Source organism: Anabrus simplex, chromosome 2, assembly GCF_040414725.1.
Source record: "Anabrus simplex isolate iqAnaSimp1 chromosome 2, ASM4041472v1, whole genome shotgun sequence".
Lineage (NCBI taxonomy): Eukaryota > Metazoa > Arthropoda > Insecta > Orthoptera > Tettigoniidae > Anabrus > Anabrus simplex.
In genome coordinates, this window is record NC_090266.1 from 1,161,182,670 (window position 1) to 1,161,210,266 (window position 27,597).

General features: G+C 39.0%; 1 protein-coding gene across 1 annotated transcript in view; it reads right to left on the reverse strand.

Annotated features, from left to right (window-relative positions):
- The window catches only part of SAK (Sak kinase), a 319,404-nt gene that overhangs the window by 28,640 nt on the left and 263,167 nt on the right, over positions 1-27,597 (reverse strand). The window contains exons 11-12 of the mRNA XM_067139778.2: positions 25,731-25,864; positions 3,534-3,701 (exon numbers count right to left, since the gene is read on the reverse strand). Coding sequence (XP_066995879.2) covers positions 3,534-3,701; positions 25,731-25,864 — 302 coding nt within the window. The remainder of the gene's footprint in view (positions 1-3,533; positions 3,702-25,730; positions 25,865-27,597) is intronic.

Sequence of the window (27,597 nt, forward strand, 5' to 3'; positions counted from 1 at the left end):
TATGTGTGCAAAACCACATAAAAATGGAATTCATTGATTTTTTTGCAAGAAATTGGTAACAGCCACCACCCCTCTGTAGTTGGTGATGGATCAAATGTTATTGAACTATAAGCCAGAATTTTAGCACACGATGATATCGTGATTGAAATTTATAGCAAAATGTTCACTTCTGCCGTAGATAACATCATTTTCTCGAATGTTGCCATTCTTAATTAATTTGAAAGTCATTGGACTTGTACCCAGTAGTTTAAAACCATACACTAGTGTCAACAGATTAATACTGAAGATGACAGCTAGCTACTTCTGTTTTCTGCATAGCTCTTGAATTCCTCCGAATTAATGGTTTGCCTCCACATATTCTTATTAAAAAAATTGGCGCCAAAGTTATCCTCCTTAGAAATCGGAACGTTTTCCAACGGCTCCTATACGTACCCAGATTAGGGCCTAATTCTATGAAATATGTGCAAAAATTGTATAGATTTGGAAATAATAAGTGGAGACAAAGCTGGACAGAGCTCTAATCCCTTGAATTGACTTAAAAACATCCGATAAAACACTTCCATCTCCTTTCAAGGGCATCAATTTACAATTTGCTTGGCATTTCGTATCATGATCAATAAACCTTAAGGGACATGTAGGTCTCTATTTACATCTGCCAATGTTCAGCCATGGCCAGTTAAATGTTGCAATGTCAAGAGAGTGATATTTTAAAGTTGCAATAGTGCCAAGAGGTAAATGTATAAGGAATGCACCGAGCAAGTGGCTGTGTGGTTTAGGTCACGTAGCTATCACCTTGCATTCAGGAGTTAGTTGGTTTGACCTCACTGGCATTTGCCTGGTGTGAAAATGGGAAACCACGGAAAACCATTTTCAGGGCTGCTGACAGTGGGGCTTCAACCCGCTATCTCCCGATTACTGGATACTGGCTGCACTTAAGCGACTGCAGCTATCGAGCTCGATATTTCCTATTCCATCATCGCTGCAGGACATAAAGAAAATGGTAAAAAATAAAGTACAAGAAATGTCGTATATAACGAAATCCATCAATAAATATTTATCCCACTGACCATCACATCTTGACAGGTTTCAGCTAGTAATTAATAAAAGTAAGTTTTACTAACTGATAAGTAGTGCCTGAAAGACCAGTGATGTTATGGCTCTTGGTAAGAAAGAAAAATGGGCAGGTATGAAAACAAGATTCTCTTCCAACCCAATGTCTGACAGAATATTCTGAACTGTTTGTATTGATGCTGCATCATTTGAGTACAATGAATTAACAATCTCTTTGACAATCTATGTGCTGAGCATAATACAATGCTGCATCCAACCACATTCCCCAATGAGTTAACACTGGGGCAGAAGTGCACTGTTGATCTAAACAGTTGGACTCTCAAAGGAGATTTAAGAAAGATGTTCTTTGTAGGGGTCACCAATCAATCTACCAGTGCGAAAGAATTGCATATTGTCTCAGCAATGCAATGAAGAGTATGTGCTTAAGTAAGTTACATGAATTAAGTTAGCGAAAAATACCTTTGAGCATTTGTCCTGATTTTACCATGTACGAACCTGCATCAGTGACAAATAAAAGTAGTATTTGATACCAGATGGCCATAATAATTTCAAGAAGCCCATCACACACTGGGTCATAGTCACAGTGATAGTGGCCGGCAATTCACACATTAAGAAGACAAGGGTTTCATCGTTTGTTTCTTACTCAAGGCACCAACAATTGTATGTATGTTGGGTATTCAGCCCGAAGGCTGGTTTGATCCTCTGCAGCTCCGCCAACGCTGTCATAAATAGCCTAGGCGTCACTGAAGAGGCGTACTAGGGAAATGAGGAGTGAGGTAGTTTCCCGTTGCTTTCCTCCACCAACAATTATATTAGCAATAAAATGGCCTTCAGAATCAGTGGTTTCATCAATAGAAAACCACACAAATTAATCCGCTAATTCATTCTGCAAATATGAGATTATGTTATTGTAACTACTGTATGTCCTACATAAGTCTTATGCGATGTACTTTCTTCAGGCACATGTTGAGCATATTTGGCAAGAAAACACTGTAATGTGGGATTATTAATTTTCTACAAGAGAATATCAGCAGCTAAAAATGCTTGGCACAAGTCATAAGAAAATTCTGTAACCCTATTTTCTAAACACCCAACTAGTTGCTTTTGAACAGGCTCTTTATTTGTAAGTTTCCTGTTTAAATTATCCTTATGCTTCAATGTGATTACGTGCGTAACTACTCGAAAACTTTTCTCACTCTGTACATATTTTTCACATGCTCCACAGAACGGGTACCCTTACATGTAGATATTAATTAACCTGAAAACTCTTTCTATAAAAGAGTAAATCTACCACTTGAAATTGGTCTTTGGTCTTACTTTTGGCATTTAAAAGCATTTTAACACACACTTTATATGAGTAACTTAATATAATTTGTCTGTACGCAATAATTTCACATCACCGTTACATCCTATCCATGTGACGAGTTGCTTCATCGTGTGCAACATTACTGCCAATATGATCGAGATGAAAAATAATAATATAAAAAGTCTTAAAATTGTTTAAATATGCCATACAGGCACTAAAATATTGAAATATGATATATTTATCAAAATCACAAAATTAAAAATTTGGAAAATCAATAAAATATGCCATATAGGCACTAAAATATTGAAATATGATGCATTTATCAAAATCACAGAAATATGCAGTTATATGCACTATAAAATAATGTTCAAGAAACTGAAAAACCATAATTTGTACACATAATGTATAAGCATACATTTTAACCCCTAACAAAAAACCATGCAAATGCATGAACTTCCGGGCCCTACTCATAAGAAATATTCAAAGTCATATATATATATATAAAAACATTTCTCTTGTATAGTCTTCTTCTTCTTCTTCCTCCTCCTCCTCTGCTTTTCCCACATCTGTGGGGTCATGGGTGCAAACTGTGTCGCACATGTGGATTTGGCCATGTTTTATGGCCGGATGCCCTTCCTGACGCCAAACCTATATGGAGGGATGTAACTACTATTGCGTGTTTCTGTGGTGGTTGGTAGTGTAGTGTGTTACATTTCTCTTGTATGGTGATATACAGTAATTAGCTTAGTGTTCCTAGAAGGGGATTTTTACGAGTAAATGTGGATATAAATATGCTGCTCAAAATTGAAATTGCATCACCAAAAAGGAATTGGCCATTTGTGTTGATTTGGGGATATGGAATTACACCATATAAGTTTGAAAACCAATATGTCCAGTGCTCAGTCTGGGCTACAGTGACTTTGCCAATTTTGCCCTGTCGGCTGGGATCTTAGGAACAGGAATGATACTACTGCCAGGATAGGCTCTTAGCTACAGGTATGGTTTGCAAGCAATTGACTTTCAAACTGCTTTGTATCATTTACCAGTCTCAGGTTAACACAATAAGTATTAACAGACATTACATTAATCTAAAAATATCGAGAATAACCAACACATACAGACTTTCTACGTAATATTCATAATCTAGTATACAAACCATAGGTGCAGAAATTTGTTTGGAAACAGAATTTTCTTTATCCCGGAGAGAAGCAAATGGAGTACTTGTTGGTCGTCGACCAACAATCACTGGGAAGCAATCTCTGTCTGATGTGCTCTGGCATAAACTGCTTAATACTGTTTCAATATGGATGCAGTGCTCATGTGTCTGCAAAGAAAAAAAGAAAGGTTTCTTTTCTGTTGTGGTAAATATCTAAGAGCAATAAAATCAAAATAGTGTTTTGTATCTTAAATCTAACCTGGGAATTTCTTCATAGTTAAAATGTTTGGCAATAAGTAATAATGTCATTGACTTTACGTCCCACTAAATACTTTTACAGTTTTCAGAGACGCCGAGGTGCCAGAATTCAGTCCTGCAGGAGTTCTTTTACATGCCAGTAAATCTACCGGCACGAGGCTGACGTACTTGAGCACCTTCAAATACCACCGGACTGAGCCAGGATCGAACCTGCCAAGTTGGGTCGGAAGCCCAGCGCCTCAACCGTCTGAGCCACTCAGCCTGGCTTTGGAAATAAGAAGAGACAGCCAAGGTAGGGGACAGAGGTGGGACAAATGAGTTTGAAACTGGAAATTACAATGGTAAATTAAAATTGAATATTTGAGATGTTAACGGGTTATTATTATTTTTTTGCTAGTTGCTTTACGTCGCGCTGACACAGATAGGTCTTATGGCGACGATGGGACAGGAAAGGCCTAGGAATGGGAAGGAAGCGGCCGTGGCCTTAATTAAGGTACATCCCCAGCATTTGCCTGGTGTGAAAATGGGAAACCACGGAAAACCATCTTCAGGGCTGCCGACAGTGGGGTTCGAACCTACTATCTCCTGAATACTGGATACTGGCCGCACTTAAGCGACTGCAGCTATCGAGCTCGGTTAACTGGTTAATTGAACAATATTATTACACCAATTTTTTTGGTTATTGCATTCTGCATGTACCTTATAAGTAAATTATAACTGGTGAGGTCAAATCTTAATTAGATTCTGACAAAGTTAGCACTCCTTTGTATACAGGGTTCCATTGCCTTTACGTCCTTCATAAAGGTTTACTATTTATTGGCTACAATTCAGAAATATTATTCATGTTACATCCTCCTTTTATCATGAACAGTAAAGAGCTCCAGTACACCCACAGCTTTCATCATTACTGTCACTTATAGCTGCTACTTTACATCATTTACAAAACAATCTCTCGTTCTACTCACAACTTATCCCTCCAATGATTTTGACTCTAGCAAGAATGTCTATATTTGCTACAGAGGGACTAGCGGCTTAAAGCTTGACTAACACGCACAAAGTTGATGAAGACAAGTTGTTCGTATAGCAGTTGAGGCATTCACGGCCAACAATATGGAGAATGTCTGTATTTTCCAAGCTTGCAGGCCATGGTCTAGGAGCATATGGTGGTCTTGACATTTCACCGCAGACTGCGCTTGGTGTCTTCTAGGGTTCCGAAAGACTTCGATGGCTAAGAAGCTCTCAGTGGAATGGAGCAGTGTCAGAATTCTACCTCAATAAATAGCACAGGCTGTGGTCTGCCATGGTGGGGACCAGTCTCTGATTGGCGATTTTTGGGCAATGATTGTGCAGGCTACAGTGCACCAGTCGCCCATTGTTCCACCATGGTGGGGGTGCGGTCGCTAATTGCCTGTTTTTTATCCAGTGAGTGAAGCAGTGTGGAGCCTGGATTTTGTTGACTTGCCTTGGCGGAGACAGGAAACTAATCACCCGTTGCTTTTTCTGTCCTGCTGCGGCCACACTGTCCTCAAAGGATTTCAGGACTAGAAACCAGGTTTTGTTGATCGCTTCAAATTCCTCCTTATGGTTGAAGCTGTTGGTGTGCTTCTGGATTTCTATGGCTTCTCTTTGTAGCCAGGTGTGGTAAGACACAGTAGTTGACAGTACTTCAGTTTTGCTGTACTGTACACTACCGCTCATTAATTTCAATACACCCAATAATTGACATCTAGTTCTCTGTAGATAAGGTCTAATCCCGTGGGTACGGTTGGAGAAGCAAAGGAATAGTACAACAGTTGTACACATGACATGGTTTTTGTTTGTGGTCATCGAGATACAATAGCATCCAATAACCAATGTTGTGTACATAAACGTTGTGTACCTATCGGATATGTTTGTTTACCTATTTGCCAACAGACGCCGCATTTGGTGCATCTGTGTTAATCCCTGTAGTGATGTGATATCTGCAGCGAACGGCAAACACTGCTACGATACATAACATGTGGTTCCTGCATGTCAGTTCCTTCGTGACAGTTGAAGTGTGCACATGGCTAGAGTAAGGCTCCACGAGTGGAGATATCCATAGAAAAACGTGCTGCAATTGTAGCACTTAGCCAAGCAGGTTTATCTATTTGCCAAATTGCGAAACAGTGTAGTGTGTCTATAGGAGAGTGCAACACACCCTTCACCGCCAGAAGACAACAGGTAGCAATAAGGACATACCACGACCAGCACGACCTCGTAAAAACACTAAAGGTGATGATAAATATATCAGAATTACCAGTAAGAGAAATAGATTCAAAACAGCGCCCCAAATTTGTGCTGAATTGGCAGAAATGAACACGACAAAAATATCTGTTGCAACAGTAAAAAGGAGACTGATTGAAGCCGGCTTGAAAGGATGTCTCATAGCAAGAAAACCCCTTCTAAGGCCCATAAATAAACAGAAGATACTTGAATGGGCTAGAAAACATCGTAATTGGACATCGGAAAAGTGGACGAAGTTGTTATTCACCGATGAATCGAAGTTCGAGATTTTTGGAACCAGAAGGAGAATATTTGTTCACCGATTTGTAAGGGAAAGGGTAGCCCAGCAGTGTGTTCTACCTACAGTTAAACACGGTGGAGGTTCTATTATGGTTTGGGGATGTTTTGCCGGAGATAGAGTTGGCGACATTATGAAAACAGAAGGATGTATGGATCAGAAGCAGTACCACCGCATACTTCAGTATCATGCAATACCAAGTGGATTGCGCTTAATAGGGAAAGGGTTCACCTTACAACAGGATAATGACCCAAAACATCGGTCGGCATACTGTACGAACTAGATTGCATCAAAGGAAAAACAGAAAGTACTGAAAGATATGGTACGGTCGTCCCAAAGCCCCGATTGTAATCTCATTGAAATGGTCTGGGATGAAGTGGACAGACGTATCAGGGAAGTTAATATATCCAGCAAGGAACATCTCTGGAATATTGTTAAGGATGTGTGGAATCATATAGATTCACGATACCTACAAAAACTGATTGATCGCATGACTCGAGTTTGTGAGGTGGTCATTAAATCCAAAGGAGGATACTTTGATGAAAGTAAAATATAATGATTGTGATTGTATTATATATGTGTAGGTTAATATAATTATCTTTTGTGAGAAATAACGTTTGATTTGTGTTGTAAATCTGAAATACCAGGGTGTATTGAAATTAATGAGCGGTAGTGTATGTCATGGCCTGCTAGCAGAGAATGTTGAGCAACTGATGACCATGGAGACAAAGTCTCTCATAGTGCATTGGCACTGCCGGTGGCTCCATGTAGCCTACGCAGTGGCCTCCGCGGTATGCACTAGCCATGCGTCTTGGTGGGTGTGCTGTTTACCGACTGATGAGCCCAACTTAAAACACTGGGGCGAAACGCTGGCAACCAGGAATGAGTTAGCTGGAAAATTTATAATGTTCAATAACGGACCATTTATATTGGTATCATAAATTTACTCATTCAGGAGAAATATTCAAATGAACGAGGTAATTTGTGAGCTATTAAGGTGGCACCTAGGTCAAGGAGTGGTATTTTTCCCTGCCGCTTGTGAGCTAGTGTGTACATTTCACAATAGATGGTGCTTGATTACTTCTTCGCCCTGCGTTAATACGAATGACAGCAGATCAACCTCCTATGATGTTTAAAGAGCATGGGGGTTCAAAGGATGTATGAATAAGCTGTTTACATCTTTCTGCACATGAAATCATTGGTCTAAGATGATAGTTGTCCTTTTTAACTGCTAAAGAGAAACAGGAGATGAAGTTAATTGAAATGTCCTTTTAACAAGAAATAAAGGGATGTTCCTGAATACCTGACTTATACTACTGTGTATTTAGGGAAACTTTGACTGAAATTAAAGACTTCCAGTTTTCTACCTATCACCGCCAAATATTAATCACAAGAAATCATCAGACAAAATTTTGAGAGTATTGGTCAATCAGCTGACCTTTAATGTTTTGATTGCATTTTACCATGCAACACGTAAAATGCTCCTTGTGATACTTTTTTTTTTTTTTTTTAAGTTGAAATGTAAACTGCTGGTCCCTATCACATGTTACTTTTAATTTTGTTGTCAGGCAAGAAATGTAGGAAGTACAAATGTTTCTTTTTTGTCTCCATCACAAAGTTTGAAAAAAAAAGTAGTTCTTTGCTATTTTAAGAGGAAAAACAGGGTATTAACATTCATTTGATTATAGTGTGTCGACCTCCAAATCCCACGATCGCAGGTTCAAATCCGCAGATGTAGTCAGATTTTTTAAGGGAGGTAAAAGTCAATTCGACACTATGTCGTACAATGTCGGCATGTTAAAGATCTCTGGTGAAACATTTGGTATTTAAATAAATTCCACCATAGATCGCCCAAGAGAGATCAAGTTTGAAGTTGAAATTGATGTGCAGGCGGCCTAGATCGTATCAAATAAAAATGCTTGCACATGGTATCTGAGGCCAAACGATGATCATTATTATTATCACCGTAAGACCTTTGTCAGTGTGATGTAAAGCAAAGTGAGTGTATTTATTATATTTATATTATGCCGACACACTCATCATAATACAACCTGTGTTTATAGAATATAATACTGCAGTTTCATGCCTGTTACTGTGTAATCACAATATTGTTTTGCTACTCCTCTCTAAGTGTGTGAGAGTTCGTTGTACCCTATACTGCTGACAATGTTTATTTTGTGTGTAGGAGTATTTATTTAACGATATCTGTATTACTCGGTATCAGTGTATTATTCCCACAAATGTCCTACCAAATATGATGGAACACATACAAGAGTTGCCAGACTGTGAAAGAATTTTTCGTAATGGATTCCGAGTAACGACTATACAGTCACCTATAAGTGGTGATTATTGTTTTAAGAGGTAAACCAGCAAGATTATCACCCTGACGTGTGTATTGTGGATTGTATCTTTTATAGAACTGAACTCGAACCAGCAATCAAACATGTGCTCAGTTACAAAGCTAGCCGGCCAGGACGACATTCTGTGAACTTATGCCCTTAGAGAGAGCCTAGCATGAGCAGAAAACAGCCGTCCGAAGCATACAGCCGCCGCCAGCCAGCCAGAGTGGGTAAATGGTATATACCTACGGTATGGGAGCTGGAGAGAGATCTGCAAGCTTTCAAACATACGACAACTCTTATTCCTCCTCCTCTACAACTGAGAAGCGTGATAGGAAATGGGCTATCATGTGACCACTATATGGCATGCCATTGGCCACTTTTGTGCGAACTAAGTTTTTTTTTTTTTTATAGTTGCTTTATGTCGCATCGACACAGATAGGTCTTATGGCGACGATGGGACAGGAAAGGCCTAGTAATGGGAAGGAAGCGGCCGTGGCCTTAATTAAGGGACAGGCCCAGTATTTACCTTGTGTGAAAATGGGAAACCACGGAAAACCATCTTCAGGGCTGCCGACAGTGGGGTTCTTCGAACCCACCATCTCCCGGACAGCTGCGCGCCCCTAACCGCACGGCCAACTCACCCGGTTGAACTAAGTTTGTCGTTCATTTGTTTTGTTTTCATATTTCACTCAGGTGTGGTTACTGTGCTGTGTGCCCACGTGAACAACCAATTCAAATAAATTTGAATGAACTCGTACCAACTCAAATAAATGAGTCACTCAAATGAACCAATTTGTTCGTGAACCACCCAACTTCACAATTATTAACTTTATTTTCTATTTCATTCAAGCTTTCTGATAGGCCGATATTAAATTATGTTTCACAACATAAGTACATTAACATGAAGAATAAGACCCAATTTTTTCTACAATATAACATTAATGTAAAAAAAAAAAAAGGTAGTTTAAAAAATACAAACACACAACACTCTGGTTTTCCCCAATCCTGATTTCTTGCAATTGCTGCAAATGACAGAAATGTATTCTTAGTACTGCCTTCTGCAATGGCCCTATTCCGTTTTCTAGTGCCTTTTCTAGGTCTTCCCAGCTTTTGGCCTTTTGACTTTTCAAGCCCTCCTCCTGAAATATCCTTATCCATGATAGCCTCCCAGTTTCTCCAGAGTGACCACCTGCTTCAGAAATATTACTGATTGGGCAGTTGCATTTCCACAAACCAACAATGCACCTTCAGATTGCATCTGGTGTACTGGGCATAGCAGAAAGTTTGGAAATGTATGAGTCAATTACTTCTCCCACTGTGTACAGCAACTGCACCCACCAATCACCAGCGCCAACATGCTGCAATTAACATGCCATGTGAATGCTAGGTAATGTCAATACCTCATCTGTTTATTCTCACCACCTTTATGTGATATAATTTTCATTTTCATGCCAGCTCCCCAAGGTAGAGCAAAATTAAATATTATTTTATGAACTAGTTATAATCAGTGGCATAGCACAACAGTATGATCTCGGTAAACTGGGTTTAAAAAAAAAAAAAAAGAAAAAAAAAAAAAAAAAAAAAGGAGGTTTGGAATGTTTCACATAGTACACAGAAAATTTTTATATGTATATTTTAACCCATCTGCTCACGACCTTGAAATGACCACTTAAAGTATGTTATTTATAAGAACTGAAGGGGATTCTGGGCCAGGGGCTAATGCACAAGATGGCGGCTATACATGGGTTCTTATGGGACTAACTCCTGGGAGCTGAGCCAGGGGCTACTGCGCAAGATGGCTGCCACGTGCAATTCACCTTCAGCTACGCGCTACGACCTCTGACACCTTCAGGCAATAGGATGATGTTATCTTATGAAATACTGTTGTACGAGCTGACTAAAGGGGTACCTGACTTGAGAGAGCCTGGGTTAGCCAACATGGGGTCTAGCTGAGTCTAGGCTTGATGTGTGCTAAGCTCGTGTCTATTTAACCTTCTTGGCAAACTCTTGTAGGACACTTTATTCCGAGGTGGTGGGGTCGAGCAGAGTAAAGCTCCCCCAGGGGCACCCTTGCCTTAGGTATGAACCGAGCAATCTGTGCTGTTGTGTCTGCATTGGTAAACTCGAGGTAATATCTTTTGAACTAATGGCTCAACTAACATGAACATTTTACAGAAATATTCGCAAATTATAACAATGCACTTCTGGTACATTATAGTGCAAGATGTGTACAGAAGAACACAAACTCATCTCATAACTTTTGTTATTGTTACAGGGTTAATCCCAAAAATAAGGTCACTTATTTTTTTATAAATACAGAATTCTGTTCGTGTGATTTTTGGTCAAAATATTGTGAAGAGTGTTTCCCGCGCTTGCATATAAACATGCGCACGCCGCGCTGAGGCACTCAGCCTTGGCTTGGCAGCCGTTGAGAATGGAGCTCCCGTTGGATGTTACCACCAAGTGCGAAGTGCGCGCAGTTATTTGGTTTTTGAACGCAAAAGGTACTGAACCGACTGAAATCCATCGCCAACTGATGGAAGTGTATGGCGAGTCGTGCAGGGATGTCAAAAATGTTCGTAAATGGTGTAGAGAGTTTGCAGCCGGTCAGACTGAAATTCACAACGAACAAAGGAGCAGGAAACCGTCAATTTCTGTAGAGACAGTCGTGTAGGTTGAGCAAATCACCCTGGATGATCTCTGAAATTTGGTTCCTGAGGTTTCCTGAAGCGCCGATTACAGAATTTTAACGAAAAAGTTGAAATATCAGAAGGTGTGAGCAAGATGGGTGCCACACATGATGACTGAAGACCACATGCGGCAAGGAGTTGTTTCTTCCTGCGCATTTCTTCAACCCTTTGCAGCCGAACGGGACAACTTTTTGGACTCAATTGTCGTGGGTGATGAAACCTGGGAGTTCCACTTTACACCTGAGACCAAGCAATAATCACGCCAGTGGCGGCATCCCTCTTCGTCAAAGCTGCGAAAATTCAAGCAAACACAGTCTGCCGGTAAAGTCATGGCAACTGTGTTTTGGGATCGAAAAGGGGTATTGTTGGTCGACTTTATGCCTGCTGGGACCACAATTAACGCTGACAGGCACTGTGAAACCCTGAAAAAACTCAGACAGGCAATTCAGAACTGGAGAAGAGGAATGTTGAGCAAGGGCGTAAACATTCTCCATGACAACGCTCGCCCGCACGTCGTCCGGCAAACTGTTGCTCTCCTGCAACAGTTTCAGTGGAACATCATCACCCACCCACCCTATAGTCCCGACTTGGCACCCAATGACTATCACTTGTTCCTTAAGTTGAAAGAACATTTGGGTGGAAAGCGATTCAGCACCGACGAGGAGGTGAAAGACGAGGCTCACAACGTCCTGAACAGCATGGGAGCGAGCTGGTATGACATGAGCATACAAAAACTGTCACAGCGTCTACAAAAATACATCGACCAAAATGGTGATTATGTAGAAAAATAGCTCAATGTTCAAACTGTAAAATAATGTAAACCATTGTAGAATTAAACAGGTCTATGTATTTATAAAAAAAATAGGAGACCTTATTATACCTTCGTATACATAATGAGACAGTGAACCTGCTTGGTGGCGATGATCATTAAGGTGTGAAGTCTAAAGGGTCTGACACTTTGGTTAGCCGGTTAGAGTCCTGTTGATCGAAAACATTTTTCACCATCAGAATATTGGCCAGCAGGGTAGGAGAAGGGGTGATATGCAATTTCTAATCACTAGATTGCATGCCAAAAGCCTAGATTCAATTCCAAACCTCTCCGCAGTATTCATACGGAGTGAGGACAAGACGCTATTGATGGTGATTCATCCGTTGGATGGGAATGTAAAGCTTTGAGCAGACCCTTTGGTGCTATTCAAAAGGAGCATGTGACTGCATCGGGTTTCACCCTCTTCCTTCCTACTATCATGTATCAAAGCATTCATTTCATCTCAGTAACTCCTCTGATGAGGTTGACGTCAACAAGGGCATCCAGTCATAAAAACTTGCTATGAAGATTCATTTCACTTCATACCCAACCCCATCGAGAAACAGGACAAGGGTTGGACATACATACATACATACATACATACATACATACATACATACATACATACATGAGACATTGCAAAGAAATACAGGAAAGGATGGAGAAAGGAAACACAGAAACAGCTTGTGAATTGATTGAAAATCAATTCAAAATATTCAATGGCCGTAATGGAAGTAAAATAACTTCAGACGGCAAAAGTGCAGCCGACATGAAGGGCAGAATTGCAGAGGCAATGGTAGCCAATTACAGGAAAAGGGTGTTGCTTACATCAAGGAATCTAAATGCGGAGTAAAAAAAAAAAATTAGAAAAAAATAAAATAAATAAATTTAAGTGCTATATATGGAGTGTGGCCTTGTATGGATCAGAAATGTGGACTATTGGTGCATGCGATAAGATATATCTGGAAGCATTTGAGATGTGGTGCTGGAGGACAGAAAAGATCTTGTGAACAGTAAAGCTCACAAATGAAGAAATTCTTAGAAGAATAAGTTTAAAAAAGGTCTCTACTACTAACAGTATGGAAAAAAAAGGGATCAATTAATTGGCTATCTCTACAGGCACAATAGTTTTATAGTTAATGTAATGGAAGGAATAATTCAAGGCAAGAGAGGAAGAGGAAGATCAACCTAGACTGCAATACTCTAGACAGATCAGAGAAGATGTAGGAGCAGGTTCATATGAGGAAATGAAGAAACTAACAGAGAACAGAGAGGAATGGAGGAATGAATTGCTGCCAACAAATCTTAGGATTGAGAATTAAGAAAAAGAAGAGGTATATCTTGAAGCATTCTGGCACATGAATAGCTACCTCGCAGAATTCACACATACATCTGCTTGCATGGATCTTCTTCTTTGCTGCACACACTTGATACTGGCTGGAAGGGTTTTGTTTCATTGGGTAAGTAGGAATTTGCCTAAGAAAGTGAGCCCTAGCCAAAGTTCAAACAATTGCTAGTCTAACTGCTCATACTTTGCCAGAAGCCTTCATCGATAAACTTACCTAGAACATTTTTTTTGTGTGTGTGTGTGTGTGTGTGTGTGGTGTGTGTGTGTGTGTGTGTGTCAGATCTATGTTATAAAAAATGGAATTTGCCCTGGGAATTCTGGAAACTTCCACTTTTCATGAAATATCGGTTAACAGACAACAAGTTTCCCATTTCCACTTGTCTACTTTCTCCTTTTTGTTTCGATTTCTCAGGACAACACCATTCACAGTATTTACATTTGCTTCATCACTCCCACTTCTTTTGCTTGCATCACTATGAACAGACGAAGTATCCACATTGCTACAATCACTAGATGAATTTCCAGTGGCATTATAGACTTCTTCACAGACACTATTCAACAACCTCTCACTCGGTTATAGCTTCCCACCTGGCCATTTTCTGATCGAATTAAAGTGGGTATAGTAGTTGCATTGGATCTTCAAACATAATGGATATTCTCCAAAACAAAACATGAATAGAACTGGAATAGATTTGCTTCAAGCATGAAGAAGTCTTGTAGCACCATCTGTTGAATTTTACAATGAACTATTTGCATCACACCATCAAATCGACGGCTAGGTAAGCCAAGTATAAGTCCCCGTACCCTGTTGAATCGGCAGCTATAGAAATTTGATTTAACTTCTCATCTATCATAGTCTTCTTCTTCAACCATTCCCTTTTTAGATTCTCTCTGGGTAGGGTAGTGTACCAAAGCCCTCCACCTTATTCGATCTTTCCACCATTCCTCTTCTAGTACTTTCTTGCTAGTGGGACTCCTCTATTTGCAATACAGTCCACAACAGAACTCCTACATCTCATTCTAGGCTGTCCCCTAGGCCTTTTTGCAATCTCTGTATCCATGAATGTTCTCTCTGGTATTCTTTCTCCTGGCATTCTCGTCATGTGTCCAAACCATTTTAGCTTTGCTATATCAGTCTCTTCTTGAAGTTTACACACTCCCACGCTTCTCCTTATTTCCTCATTTTGTATTCTATCTTGTCTTGTCTTTCCCTGTATGCTCCTCAAGAACCTCATTTCAGCTGCTTGTATCTTACTTTGGCTCCGCTTAGTCAATGTCCAGGCTGTTGAAGCATAGGTCAGTATAGGTTTATAATATAACGAGAAACTTCTTGCACTTTATTGGCACATCTTTGTTCCATACAATGTCTCTCACACATTGGTAGAAACTTGCAGACTGCTGTATTCTTAAATCAATTTTTCCATCCAAATTTCCATCTTGTGACATCATGCTACCCAAATATTAAAAAATTCTCACTGTTTCTATCATAGTACAGTATTATTTACCACCATTATTATAATTGAATCGGTCATTGTTAGAAGGCACTAAGTCATTTTTGTAAGAATTGAGATAATTGACAAAAACTGTTTCTCTCGCTTATTTGTAAAGCATAGTTGCTGTCACGTGTGAGTATCATTGCCTGCAATAATGCTGTTCTAGAGAAGTCTATTTGAACAGATTTATCCTTTTAAAAAGTGAGAAAATAGAAAAAGAAATTTATGACTTAGTTCCCTTTAACAATGAATCAGATCTTTAAACAGTAGTTAGTTCACTTTTATGACAAATATACAGATTTATTTTTACCATTATAGCATATTACTATATTTTCAATGCTAGTAATACAGTAGTGTTCAAATAGAACCAAAACGTTCAGAAAGGAAGTTACAGTTTGTAATGCTTAGGTAGGTAATTGCCTAATAACCTTCTGATGATGACGCTGTGATATGTGTTAAACACTTTATTCATCATTATCGTGTTCCGCTGTTGGCCACACCAATATGTCCTTATAAAACGAAACGGCTTCCTCATCAACTTCAACATACTTGTACAATTTTTGGATATCCACAATCTTTTTCTTGTTAATGGGGACTTTCTCCAAAACATAAGCCTGAGGAATATTCATGCTGAAGGTATCATATACGTGGGGTTTCGCAACGGGAAATGTGTATTTAACAAGTCCGTCAATGAATGGATATGCTTCTATAACACCTGGTTTCTCAACTGAATACCTGAATTCCTTGAATGACATGGGGGCCAAGGTGACCTTTTCACAACGAGGAGCAGTTTGAGTTTCATTAGCGATGCAGGTTTTCTTGTAGAAGGAAGGCCACCAGGCACTGAAATTTAGGATTTCAGACGATTCCACCATGTGCACAAGTACATTTGATTTACTGTTTGCCAGCAGACAACAGTATTCTTGTGGGGTATATATCCTATCAGTCTTCTTGATTTTTCTCCTGAAGATTCCAAAATCCCTATCACAAGGGAGGAAGGAATGGCCTCTCACTGGATACCGGTGAATTATACCCTTAAATCTTCCAGACTGTGTTAAACTCAGGCACATGCGAATGACAGCGTGGTTCTTATTTTGAGCTACGCAACCGTCTGAGTAAAGATGAAGTTCCGTGATTTCTGGAGTCAAGTAAGCATTAATGTAGTGCATTAGAAAAGAACAAACCTCATTCGCACCTTTTTCTTGCAATGCCTTCGTGGTATAAGAAGAGGAAACTGGTTTCGGATTTCAAATCATGCACACAGAAGCAATAAACCCATAGCTGACGCAGATAGAAAATCTCCTGCACTGGAAGATGCGGGAGCGGTAAGTTCTGCATGAAATCAAAAACAAGCCCACCAATATGAGCGTTCATTTTGCAAGCTTCCTGTGTTTTCTTTAAAGCTCTATAAAACTTGGCACTTCGACGTTTATGAATGGCTAACTCGGAGGCGGCTGCGCGCTTCACTTTCTCAGCCAAGTGTGGAGATTTCATTTTTACCTGTAGCTCTTCACATGTACTACATACGTCTATCTGTGGCCTTCCAAAGCGGAGAGCGAAGTTTTCATTATAATATTTGAGGTAGAATTTATATTTCACGTTCAAGTTTGGATGTTTCTCTCTGAAAAGATGGTACATCTGCTTCACATCTAACCTAGCATCCAAATATTTTATCTCAGAACCAGAATAGTGAGTTGATTTTACCGGAAATGTTTCAATGTGATTGTGTATGAGTTGCTCCACTTCCAATGGTGTTTTAAGGGTACTTGGATGGAACCCACGCCTATCCTTTGGTGTTTCCCCTCTAAGCAGCAGACTGTTAATTCGGTATATTCTCTTTTGTGACACCGCATGAAGACTCAAGAATTAACTTACATATTATAATAAATGAAGAACAAGTTAGCAACATAAGGTATGAACCAAAAATCGTAGAACAATACAGAACATTTTAAACTAAAAATATTAGCCTCCATGGCTCAGACGGCAGCCTCTCACTACTGGGTTCCGTGGTTCAAATCCCAGTCACACAATGTGAGATTTGTGCTGGACAAAGTGGAGGCGGGACAGGTTTTTCTTCGGGTACTCCGGTTTTCCCTGTCATCTTTCATTCTGGCAACACTCTCCAATATCATTTCATTTCATTTCATCTGTCAGTCATTAGTCATTGTCCCAGAGGAGTGCAACAGGCTTCGGCGGCCAGCACAATTCCTATCCTCGCCGCTAGATGGGAGCTTCATTCATTCCATTCCTGACCCGGTCGAATGAGTGGAAACAGGCCGTGGATTTTCATTGTAATAAATATTAACAGGGTAGGCCTGTCATTATAAATAAATGATACAATTGAATAATCTCTTGAAATGAACTCTTTTGCTGCTGTGGTTGCAATTATGCACAGCACGCTAGGTGCCTTGCTCCACCAGAATCGTATCATTGTGAGTGGATACTTCCACTCTCTGCGGATGTCGCACTTCCACAGTAAATCACTGACATCACTTGATAGTATTTGGAACTATCTGAACTTGTAATTGCATAAAATGATTGTTTCTAAAGAAAGTGTCTTTCAAAACTAGCGTAGGAATTGTCATATCACCAGGTACTATAGAATGGTTTGCCAGTGCAAGGAGTGACTTTTGTAAGTTCTCTCTAACATATTATGAAATGCAATTTTGTAAAATTATTGATTCTAAAATGAGATTTTTCAAAATTTCAAATTTTTTCAAAATATAGAAATATCATACCATCAGGGACTACTGAATGGTTTGCCAATGCAAGGAGTTTTGTAAGTTCTCTCTAACATATTATGCAATGTAATTTTGTAAAATTATGGTTTCAAAAGAAATTTTTTTAAAAAATTTTATAGGAATATCATACTGCCAGGAACTACAGAATGGTTTCCCAGTGCAAGGAATGATTTTTGTGAGTTCCCTCTAACATATTATGCAATGCAATTTTGTAAAATTATTGGTTCTAAAAAGAGATGTTTTTCAAAATTTTTCAAAATATCATACCACCAGAGATTACAGAATGATTTGCCAGTTCAAGGAATGTCATCTGTAAACTTTCTACTCACCGACAAATGTTACACAACTACAGTCGAAACTGATTAAGACGTCCCTCTCTAGCGCATTTCCCTGGTTATTACGCCATTATTCCTAAGTCCCAGGACGTATTCTTAAATAAACGGGGCCGATGACCTTCGATGTTAGGCCCCTCAAAACAACAAGCATTAAATACACACTAAAGAAACCTGGATAGCACATTTACGTCACTCTCCAGAACGTTCGTAAGTCCCACCGTAAGAAATTTAAATGAACGTTCCTGGCCGCGTTGCACACACAACAGGCCAGCGACAACTGGCCTAGGTAAGGATTTGGTAGAAAACTTAATTTCACGGCGCCAGAGCACGGTTGCACATTGGCCTACAGCTGCAGGGAGCATCAATTCCAAGCCATTCTTATTCTCTTTGCGTCTGACATGTTGGTGCTTAATTTTACGTTTGTGAGGTCTCTTTCAGACGGCGCGGGTTTCACCTGCTTCCGAGCTTAGCCGCCGGTCTACCTAGGCCTGAACTAAGAACCAATTGTTCAAATGATGCGGAAACAGAGAGTAACAGCGCACGGGAGAAATGTTTGAGTGGGCAGTCCGTGGTGAGTCGCGGTCCCATACCCACAGTTACTTGTTATTGGATATTAGTTTTTATGCATGTCATCACACACAGTGATTCAACCATGCTTGCGACATCAGTACTGTGACCTGTATCAGAAACCGATAGTGTACCTATAAGAAAACAGAAATGGATTTAGGCGATAAAAGTAGGCCCACTCTCATCCATTTGATATATTTATTTCTCATTTTCAATTTAAAAGTTATTCGTGTGCTTTTTTCTTTTCCTGTGTGATTTACAGCATTTGTTATAGAACCCGAAATAGACACTGAGAACTTAAAAACTTTAATGTCGGAAATACCAGTAGTCTCGTGTTTGGAAAAGCGTGATAGCATTTAGACCCGTTATTGAGAGAGTATCCCCAAAATTGTACCTATCTCCTTCTCTAAAGGAAATGTGAAGGACACAGCATGCGTGAACAATTTTTTGTATTTTCTTAAGTGTACAAGGTAAATGAAGACTATGATGGTTCACACTTATTACCCGCACTGAAAAGATGTTGAAAAGGATCCGCTGGAAAGCGCGGGAAGTTTTGCACCACTCGACCCTTTGTGTGTCAGTGTGAAAGCGGGTGTGTTTTACTCCCATGCAGTCTGAAAGAAGCCTGAGTGACTTGTGTACGTAAATTAGGCCTAATGTACTTATACATGTAACAACGTACATAAATTAGGCCTACTGTACTTGTAATGCATAGTGTTTCACAGGACATTCAGTTATGGAGAAGAAGAAAGCTAGACAGTTTATAGATGATGAAAAATTAAAGTTTATTGAGAAAGTGGATGCTAAGCCACATGTGAAATATGTGCAACATCCAGATGTTGGATTTTCCTGTGACAACTTAAAACATAATAATTGTAAGCGATGTGTATAGTTCGCGTTTCTAAGAACGGTTTTCCTTGAAGTTTTACTATGTTGGTGTTCTTAAAATGTATTATTTATTTATATATTTCATTAATTATAATATTGTAAACACTTGTTTCTTTATTTTCATCGTAATTATTTTCACGTTGAAACCTAACCTTAAATTTAACATCGAAATTGTTTTTTTCATTTTTTAGCACGTTCCCTCTTTATGACGTTACTTTTTTTTCAGTCTCCACAAAAACATCCTAACCAGTTTTGGCTGTATTATGTAAAGCAATACCGAAAAGCACTATTTGGGCCAAAGGTTAAATAAAATCAAAGTAATCAAGAAACAAGTTTCATACTTTTGATAGTTTCATAATAAAGGAGGCAAAATTTTTCAACCAATACCCAAAGAAATGCGAGCACTCTAGAAAAAAATCGAGATTTATCCTTTGACAAACTTCAACCACATATAGCAATGAATTAAGAGTAATGAAATTTTGATGTTCTATGCTTACTGTTTACATTGCAATTCATCTGTTTTATATAATTGTATGGATTACCTTGAAACATTAATACATTATACTCTGTTTTGGTTGAAATTTATATAGAAACAAGGAACCTCCTATTTGGGGATATTACATAGCGAGAGAATGCTCGAATTATCATAAACTAGCTGATGTACCCGTGCTTTGCTACGGGATTCTCAGAAAGACTGTCTGTGTGGTTTTCCTACTGAAGTCAACATAGGTCATTACAAAAACGTCAGTAGGAATGTAGCGATTAAAAGCAATGTTATCATATAAAATACTCACTTTTAACGAACAGTATTACAGTGCCGATCTAACAGTCCAAAGTCCCAGTGCTGGAATGACCAGGCTGAAAACAGCCGTCAATACTCCTCTGCCATTATTCACGTTAGTGTGCACACTGCTCATTCCAATCGGTGCCATAGTACAGATTGAATAGCTGGAATACTATGATGAACCAGTGTGTACGTACCAGTAGTACCAGAAAATTTATGAACCAGAGGAATGGGATGCTAAAGAAAAACGCGCAGCTATGAGACTGCATTTGGGAGACAGTGGGTTCGAACCGCACTGTCGGCAGCCCTGAAGATGGTTTGCCGTGGTTTCCCATTTTCACACTAGCAAAATGCTGGGGCTGTACTTTAATTAAGGCCACGGCTGCTCCCTTCCCACTCCTTGACCTTTCCTATCCCATCATCGACATAAGACCTATCTGTGTCAGTGCGACGTAAAGCAAATTTAAAAAATACTCGGTATGTAGCAGTAATAATAATAATAATAATTGTATGGCCTCAGCTACCGTTTGCAGACATTTCGATTTGACGCCATCTGGCTGTCTGCTCGTCAATTTCGACGTTCCGGTTTACTCCGTCTGCCATCTAGCGGACCTAGAGTAAACCGGATCTCTCTTGGGCGTCTATGGCTGAGATTTAATTAATTTTGTCGGGTAAATACCAAATGTATCACCAGAGTTCTTTTACATGCCGACATCGTACGACATGGAGTGTCGAATGGACTTTTTCCGCCCTTCAAAAATCCGACTACCTCTGCCGGGTTTGAACCCGCTATCTTGGGATCCGGAGACCGACACTCTACCACGGATCCACAGAGGCAGCAGTAATCCCATCTATCGGAGATGAGTGGCAACAGAAGATACAAAGCGAATCACAATAAACAATGGTCAATGTAATGTTATGGTTGATCAATTTTATGCGCTATCTATATTGTGCACCTTCACATATAGTTTTCTTTCGGCTCTGTGATATTAGGGCGTCTTATAAAATTACTTATAGCGTAGACTGTAGTTTCTTATTCCCCGACTTTACATACCAATTTTCATTGAATACTGTTCACCCATGTTCTCGTGACTCGGCGCTGATATGCACTAACACAACAAAAATCAAAATTCATGAATATCTCTGTTATCATAGCCAGTATGGTAAAAATGTATAATGATCGGAAATATAATACTATATAACTTTAGTTGTTGTGTTGTTTGAGTCATCAGTCCATAGACTGGTTTGGTGCAGCTCTCCATGCCACCCTACCCTGTGCTAACCTTTTCATTTCTACGTAACTATTGCATCCTACATCTGCTCTAATCTGCTTGTCATATTCATACCTTAGTCTACCCCTACTGTTCTTAGCACCTACACTTCCTTCCAAAACCAACTGAACAAGTCCTGGGTGTCTTAAGATGTGTCCTATCATTCTATCTCTTCTTCTCGTCAAATTTAGCCAAATCGATCTCCTCTCACCAATTCGATTCAGTATCTCTTCATTCGTGATTCGATCTATCCATCTCACCTTCAGCATTCTTCTGTAACACCACATTTCAAAAGCTTCTATTCTCTTTCTTTCTGAGCTAGTTATCGTCCATGTTTCACTTCCATACAATGCCACGCTCCACACGAAAGTCTTCAAAAACATCTTTCTAATTCCAAAATCAATGTTTGAAGTGAGTAAATTTCTTTTCTTAAGAAAGCTCTTCCTTGCTTGTGCTAGTCTGCATTTTATGTCCTCCTTACTTCTGCCATCGTTAGTTATTTTACTACCCAAGTAACAATATTCATCTACTTCCTTTAAGGCTTCATTTCCTAATCTAATATTTCCTGCATCACCTGCCTTCGTTCGACTGCACTCCATTACTTTTGTTTTGGACTTATTTATTTTCATCTTGTACTCCTTACCCAAGACTTCATCCATACCATTCAGCAACTTCGAGATCTTCTGCAGTCTCAGATAAAATAACAATATCATCGGCAAATCTCAAGGTTTTGATTTCCTCTCCTTGGACTGTGATTCCCTTTCCAAATTTCTCTTTGATTTCCTTTACTGCCTGTTCTATGTAAACATTGAAAAGGAGAGGGGACAAACTGCAGCCTTGCCTCACTCCTTTCTGGATTGCTGCTTCTTTTTCAAAGCCCTTGATTCTTATCACTGCAGACTGATTTTTATACAGATTGTAGATAATTCTTCGTTCTCGGTATCTGATCCCTATCATCTTCAAAATCATAAATAGCTTGGTCCAATCAACATTATCGAATGCCTTTTCTAGATCTACGAATGACATATATGTGGGCTTGTCCTTCTTGATTCGATCCTCTAAGATCAGACGTAAAGTCAGGATTGCTTCACGTGTTCCTACATTTCTTCTGAAGCCAAATTGATCTTCTCCCAACTCAGCTTCCACTTGTTTTTCCATTCTTCTGTAAATAATAAGTGTTAAAATTTTGCAGACATGAGATACTATGTAGTATTTATCAATAGGGCCACTAATAACAAATATTTGAGAATTCAATTTTAGGCCTTCCCCTAAACTACCATTTCACTCAGCGTGAATAAAATTATGTATGGCCTAGGTTGTATCGACTTATTCCCCAACTCTGAATACCGATTTTCATTAAGATAGGACTTCTAATAATATAAATATTTGAAAATTAAATTTTAGACCTTCCCCTAAATTACCATTTCTCTTAGCGTGAATAAAATTATTTATAGCCTAGATTGTAGTGACTTATTCCCTGACATTGCATACCAATTTTCATTAAATTCTCTTCAGCCGTTTTCTCGTGATGCGTGTACATACATACATACATACATACAAGGTGTACAACTTTGCTTCCGCTGTTTGCCGATGGATGGCGACAACGGTTCATAGCGGTTGAACGAAACAGATCGCAGACATCAGGCAGTTAGCTTGGACCTCGGTCAACATAACCCCATTCAAACTTAGTTGATGTGTGTCTGAATCATAAAATTGTTCTCGATTGAGCATGGCAGTGTACGAGCCAAATTATCGGCATTTGTGGGAGGTGTTACTGGTTTGTTTCAATATGAAGAAAACAGCGGCTGAGTCTCATCGAATGCTCTCACGTACGTATGGTGAGGACGCTATTAGTGGAAGAACGTGTCGTGAGTGATTTCAACGCTTCAAGAACGGTGATTTTAATGTCGAAGACCGGCATAGTGGTGGAAGAGAGAAAGTTTTTGAAGATGCAGAATTGGAGATATTGCTAAGTGAAGACTCGCGTCAAACTCAAGAAGAATTGGCACGATCAGTGGGAGTGACACAGCAAGTCATTTCAAAACGTCTCAAGACCATGGGCATGATTCAGAAAGAAGGAACTTGGGTCCCGTATGAGTTGAAACCAAGAGACGTTGAACGGGGATGAAAAATGGGTTCATTATGAAAACCCTAAATGCAAAAAATCATGGGGATATCCCGGCCATGCTTCAACGTCGACAGCAAAACCGAATATTCACGGCTCCAAGACCATGCTCTGCATTTGGTAGGACCAGCTCAGGGTCGTGTACTATGAGGTGTTAAAACCCAGTGAAACAATCACAGGTGCTCGTTATTGAACGCAATTAATGCGTTTGAGCAGAGCATTGAAAGACAAACGGCCGCAATACAGCAAGAGGCGCGATAAAGTGATATTGCATTCGACAACACTCGACCCCACGTTGCAAAAGAGGTCAAAACATACCTGGGAATGTTAAAATGGGACGTCCTACCCCACCTGCTGTATTCTCCAGACTTTGCTCCCTATGATTATCACCTGTTTCGATCAATGGTGCATGGCCTGGCTGACCGACACTTCCGATCCCATGAAGAAGTCACAAATTGGATAGATTCGTGGATCGCTTCAAAAGATGAACAATTTTTTAGACACGAGATTCGAACACTGCCCGAAAGATGGGAGAAAGTCGTGGCCAGCGATGGACACTACTTTGAATGATACATGTATAAGTAATCTGTTTCATTAAAGCCTCCAATGCTGGGGACAAAATGGTGGAAGCAAAGTTGTACACCTTGTACATACAGACAGACAAAAATTACGGAAAATTAAAAAGTGCATTTCCTTGTTACTGTGGACATGACCGATACATAAATACCATCCTTTTTAAATTCTGAGCAATGTACAGACAAAACTCTTATTTTATATGTAGAGATGTTAAGAATATCTGGCAGCAAACCACAAGAAAAAATTATTATAATTGTGCAGGTTACCACTGAAAGACTTAAATCTAGCATATCTGTTTAGAAAAACTACAAACACAGTTTGACTCTTTCTTTCCACTTTTGGTTAAGTGTTCTTTACTAAATTTACACTAAATTGACTATCTACGTAATTAAAGCAAACTTCCAATTTGAAAATGTGTCCTATTGTGAATTCTTTAACCGTTACAAAACTGACATCAATTAAAAATAAATAAAGTTAACTGCTGTGTTAATATTCCAGAATTGTACGAAAGTTGAAGAGAGGAGTTACAAAGCTATCAGAAATAGTAGCAAGTTAAAGATTCCCCTCCCTCCTTCCTTCATAGTGACAAGACAGGTTTATCACTCCTTGACGGGAATTCCCCGAGGCGCGAATAAAGTGTTCGTAAATTTATGAGCTAGGTGGCCTGCAAAGTTCACATGCCCCAAGATACTTTTCGCATAACCATACACAGTCTGCCTCCATAGTGTAATTGTTAGCACAATTAGCTGCCGTACTCATTGGCCCAGGTTCGATTCTTGGTACTGCCAGAGATTTAAAAATGGCAGGAGGGCTGGTATGTGGCTAAAATTGTACATGCAGCCCACCTCCATTCGGGGTGTGCCTGAAAAGAACTGCACCACCTTGGGATGAGGACACAAGTTTACTTTCTTTTTTTTAATGACCATAAATATAAAATTCCTTATTTCTCAATGAGATAATAATTTGATAATCATCTAAAGTTTTTGGGGAAAAAAATAGAAAGAGTCAAATTTCCGGCGTAATCTACAAAATCTCAGTACACAAAGTCTAATACTGATAACTGAAGGCATTTTGAAATGACATGGAGCAGGCAGATAGGAATTCAGAAAAATATAATTTTATGTGCAGAAAGAATAAAATAAATACAGTAGTTATTTCCATTCTTAATAAGCAACGAACTCTAAAATAAGCTTATATCCAAGAGAATATGGGGTGCAAAGTTAATGACGACTTAAATGAGGAAGATTTGAAAGAGTCTGCATAAAATAATGTCTCATACTGAGATTTTTCTGTAGTTATGTTATCTAAGTCAAATATAATTTTCACACTTTACATTAATAAATAGAAGCCATGGTTACTTCACATAAAAACAAGCATGACATTATATAATGAATATATTTTGGAAGCCATGTTCAGCCCTTGTCATCACCTGTTGATAATGCTCCCACATGACTCTGTACGACTCTGCCAAGGAGTCTGGCTTTTGCGATCCTCGTAATATTACAGAGTGGCCTTCAACATCAGTTAATTTCACTTCTTCATTAGTCTTAGTAATCTTGCTGCCTGGGAACAAAAATGTAATGAAAATCAGCCTTCCTGGTAAAATTGGTTTGCAAAAGGAGAAAAGAAATGGCATAAGATCTTCAATACTAAGCAGAAGTTCATTTTTCATCTGTCATAATTTAAACCTAATCTTATGGCTATTGTTTAACTAATAAGTGTCTTAACCTCTCTTGTGGTGCATAGTTTTAGAATGATGTAAATATTAATTAACATAAAAATATAAATTCACAATTATTGGATAAAGAACTATTTAGAGGTGACAATGCATGGGTATGTTTGTAACAGCTAACATACAGTATTTATAATTTCTTTCAGGGACTCCAAGGTACTATGACTTTTTATCAATCAAGGTCATAATGTCCTGAATATACATTTCTTTTAACAATGCTCTGTATATATATTCTGACTTCATCTGGATTTGACGACATTCTATAACAATGTTCTGAATCCACATCTAATACTCTTGAATTTACCAGATAATGTACTCATAAATTTTGTAGGTCATTTCTTGTTAATAATTGGCTTTGCTCAGTTGAGACATTTCAAAATAGTTCTGTCATTTAATTTTGTCATCTTAACATGGGCAAACCATAGGGTTCTACACAAGAAATACATGAACTGAATACGTTTTGCAACAAATACATTGAGTCATCGAATACACTAATGGTACAAACATGTTTCTTGGATGAGAGACTGACCATGGCATAAAAAAAAAAATTTAAAAAACCCAGAGAGAGAGAGTGAGAGAGAGAGAGAACAAGTTAGCAACATAAGGTATGAACCAAAAATCGTAGAACAATACAGAACATTTTAAACTAAAAATATTAGTCCAGACTAATATTGTTAGTTCCTTTTTATAATTTTTGACACAGAGCAATATTTTGTTTTTAAGTAATTGGTTGACCGAAGATCATTTAATTGACAATCTTATTACAAGGTAATGTAAGTATAGGAAAGGAATGAACAAGTGTCAAAACAAGTCAGAGAGACTGTTAATATGTGTTCCGTTGTTATTACGTAATTAATTATGCTTTTTAGAAATTTTCACAGGCCTAGTTAAAAGAGCAGGCTGTAATTTTGAAAATAAGTATTGGGAAAATTACTCACAATATGCTATGACCAACAGTGATAACCATTCTCTCTCTTTCATGTCTCAAAAGCAAACCTTACACCTTACGAAGGTCCCTGGAGTAGATTGTCTGTAATCTTATCTTAGAAGTGAAGCTTCCACGGTGAGAAGAATTATTTAATTTAATTTCCGGGTTGATGGCACTAAGGACCTGTAATGTGCTTATCAGATAAACATCCAGTTACATAGACTGCAGTTTTGCTGTCTGGAAGATAAATCTTTACTTGCAAGCTAACAGATTCTAACTATGGCATTGTTATACGGAAGTTGTAGTAACATTTTCCTGGCTGCTTAGTTTGAATGGCACGACATAAGCGCTTAAGGGTTGCCACATATGCTGCACTGTTAATCGTGATCCCAAATTCCAGCCAGTCAATTAGTATGATGCCCTTTGTGTTCCAGAACACTGTCGTCATTTGCTTGCCAACTGATGGCACTGTTCGACATTTCTTTGGCGGTGGACTGCCCTTATGCTTCCATTGCATCGATTCTTGTTTCGTTTGTGGCTCATGGTAATGGAGCCATGTCTCGTCACCAGTCACAGGCCTAGCCACTAAGTCGGCTGCATCTTCATCATGGCATTGCAAAAGTTGTCTGCACATGT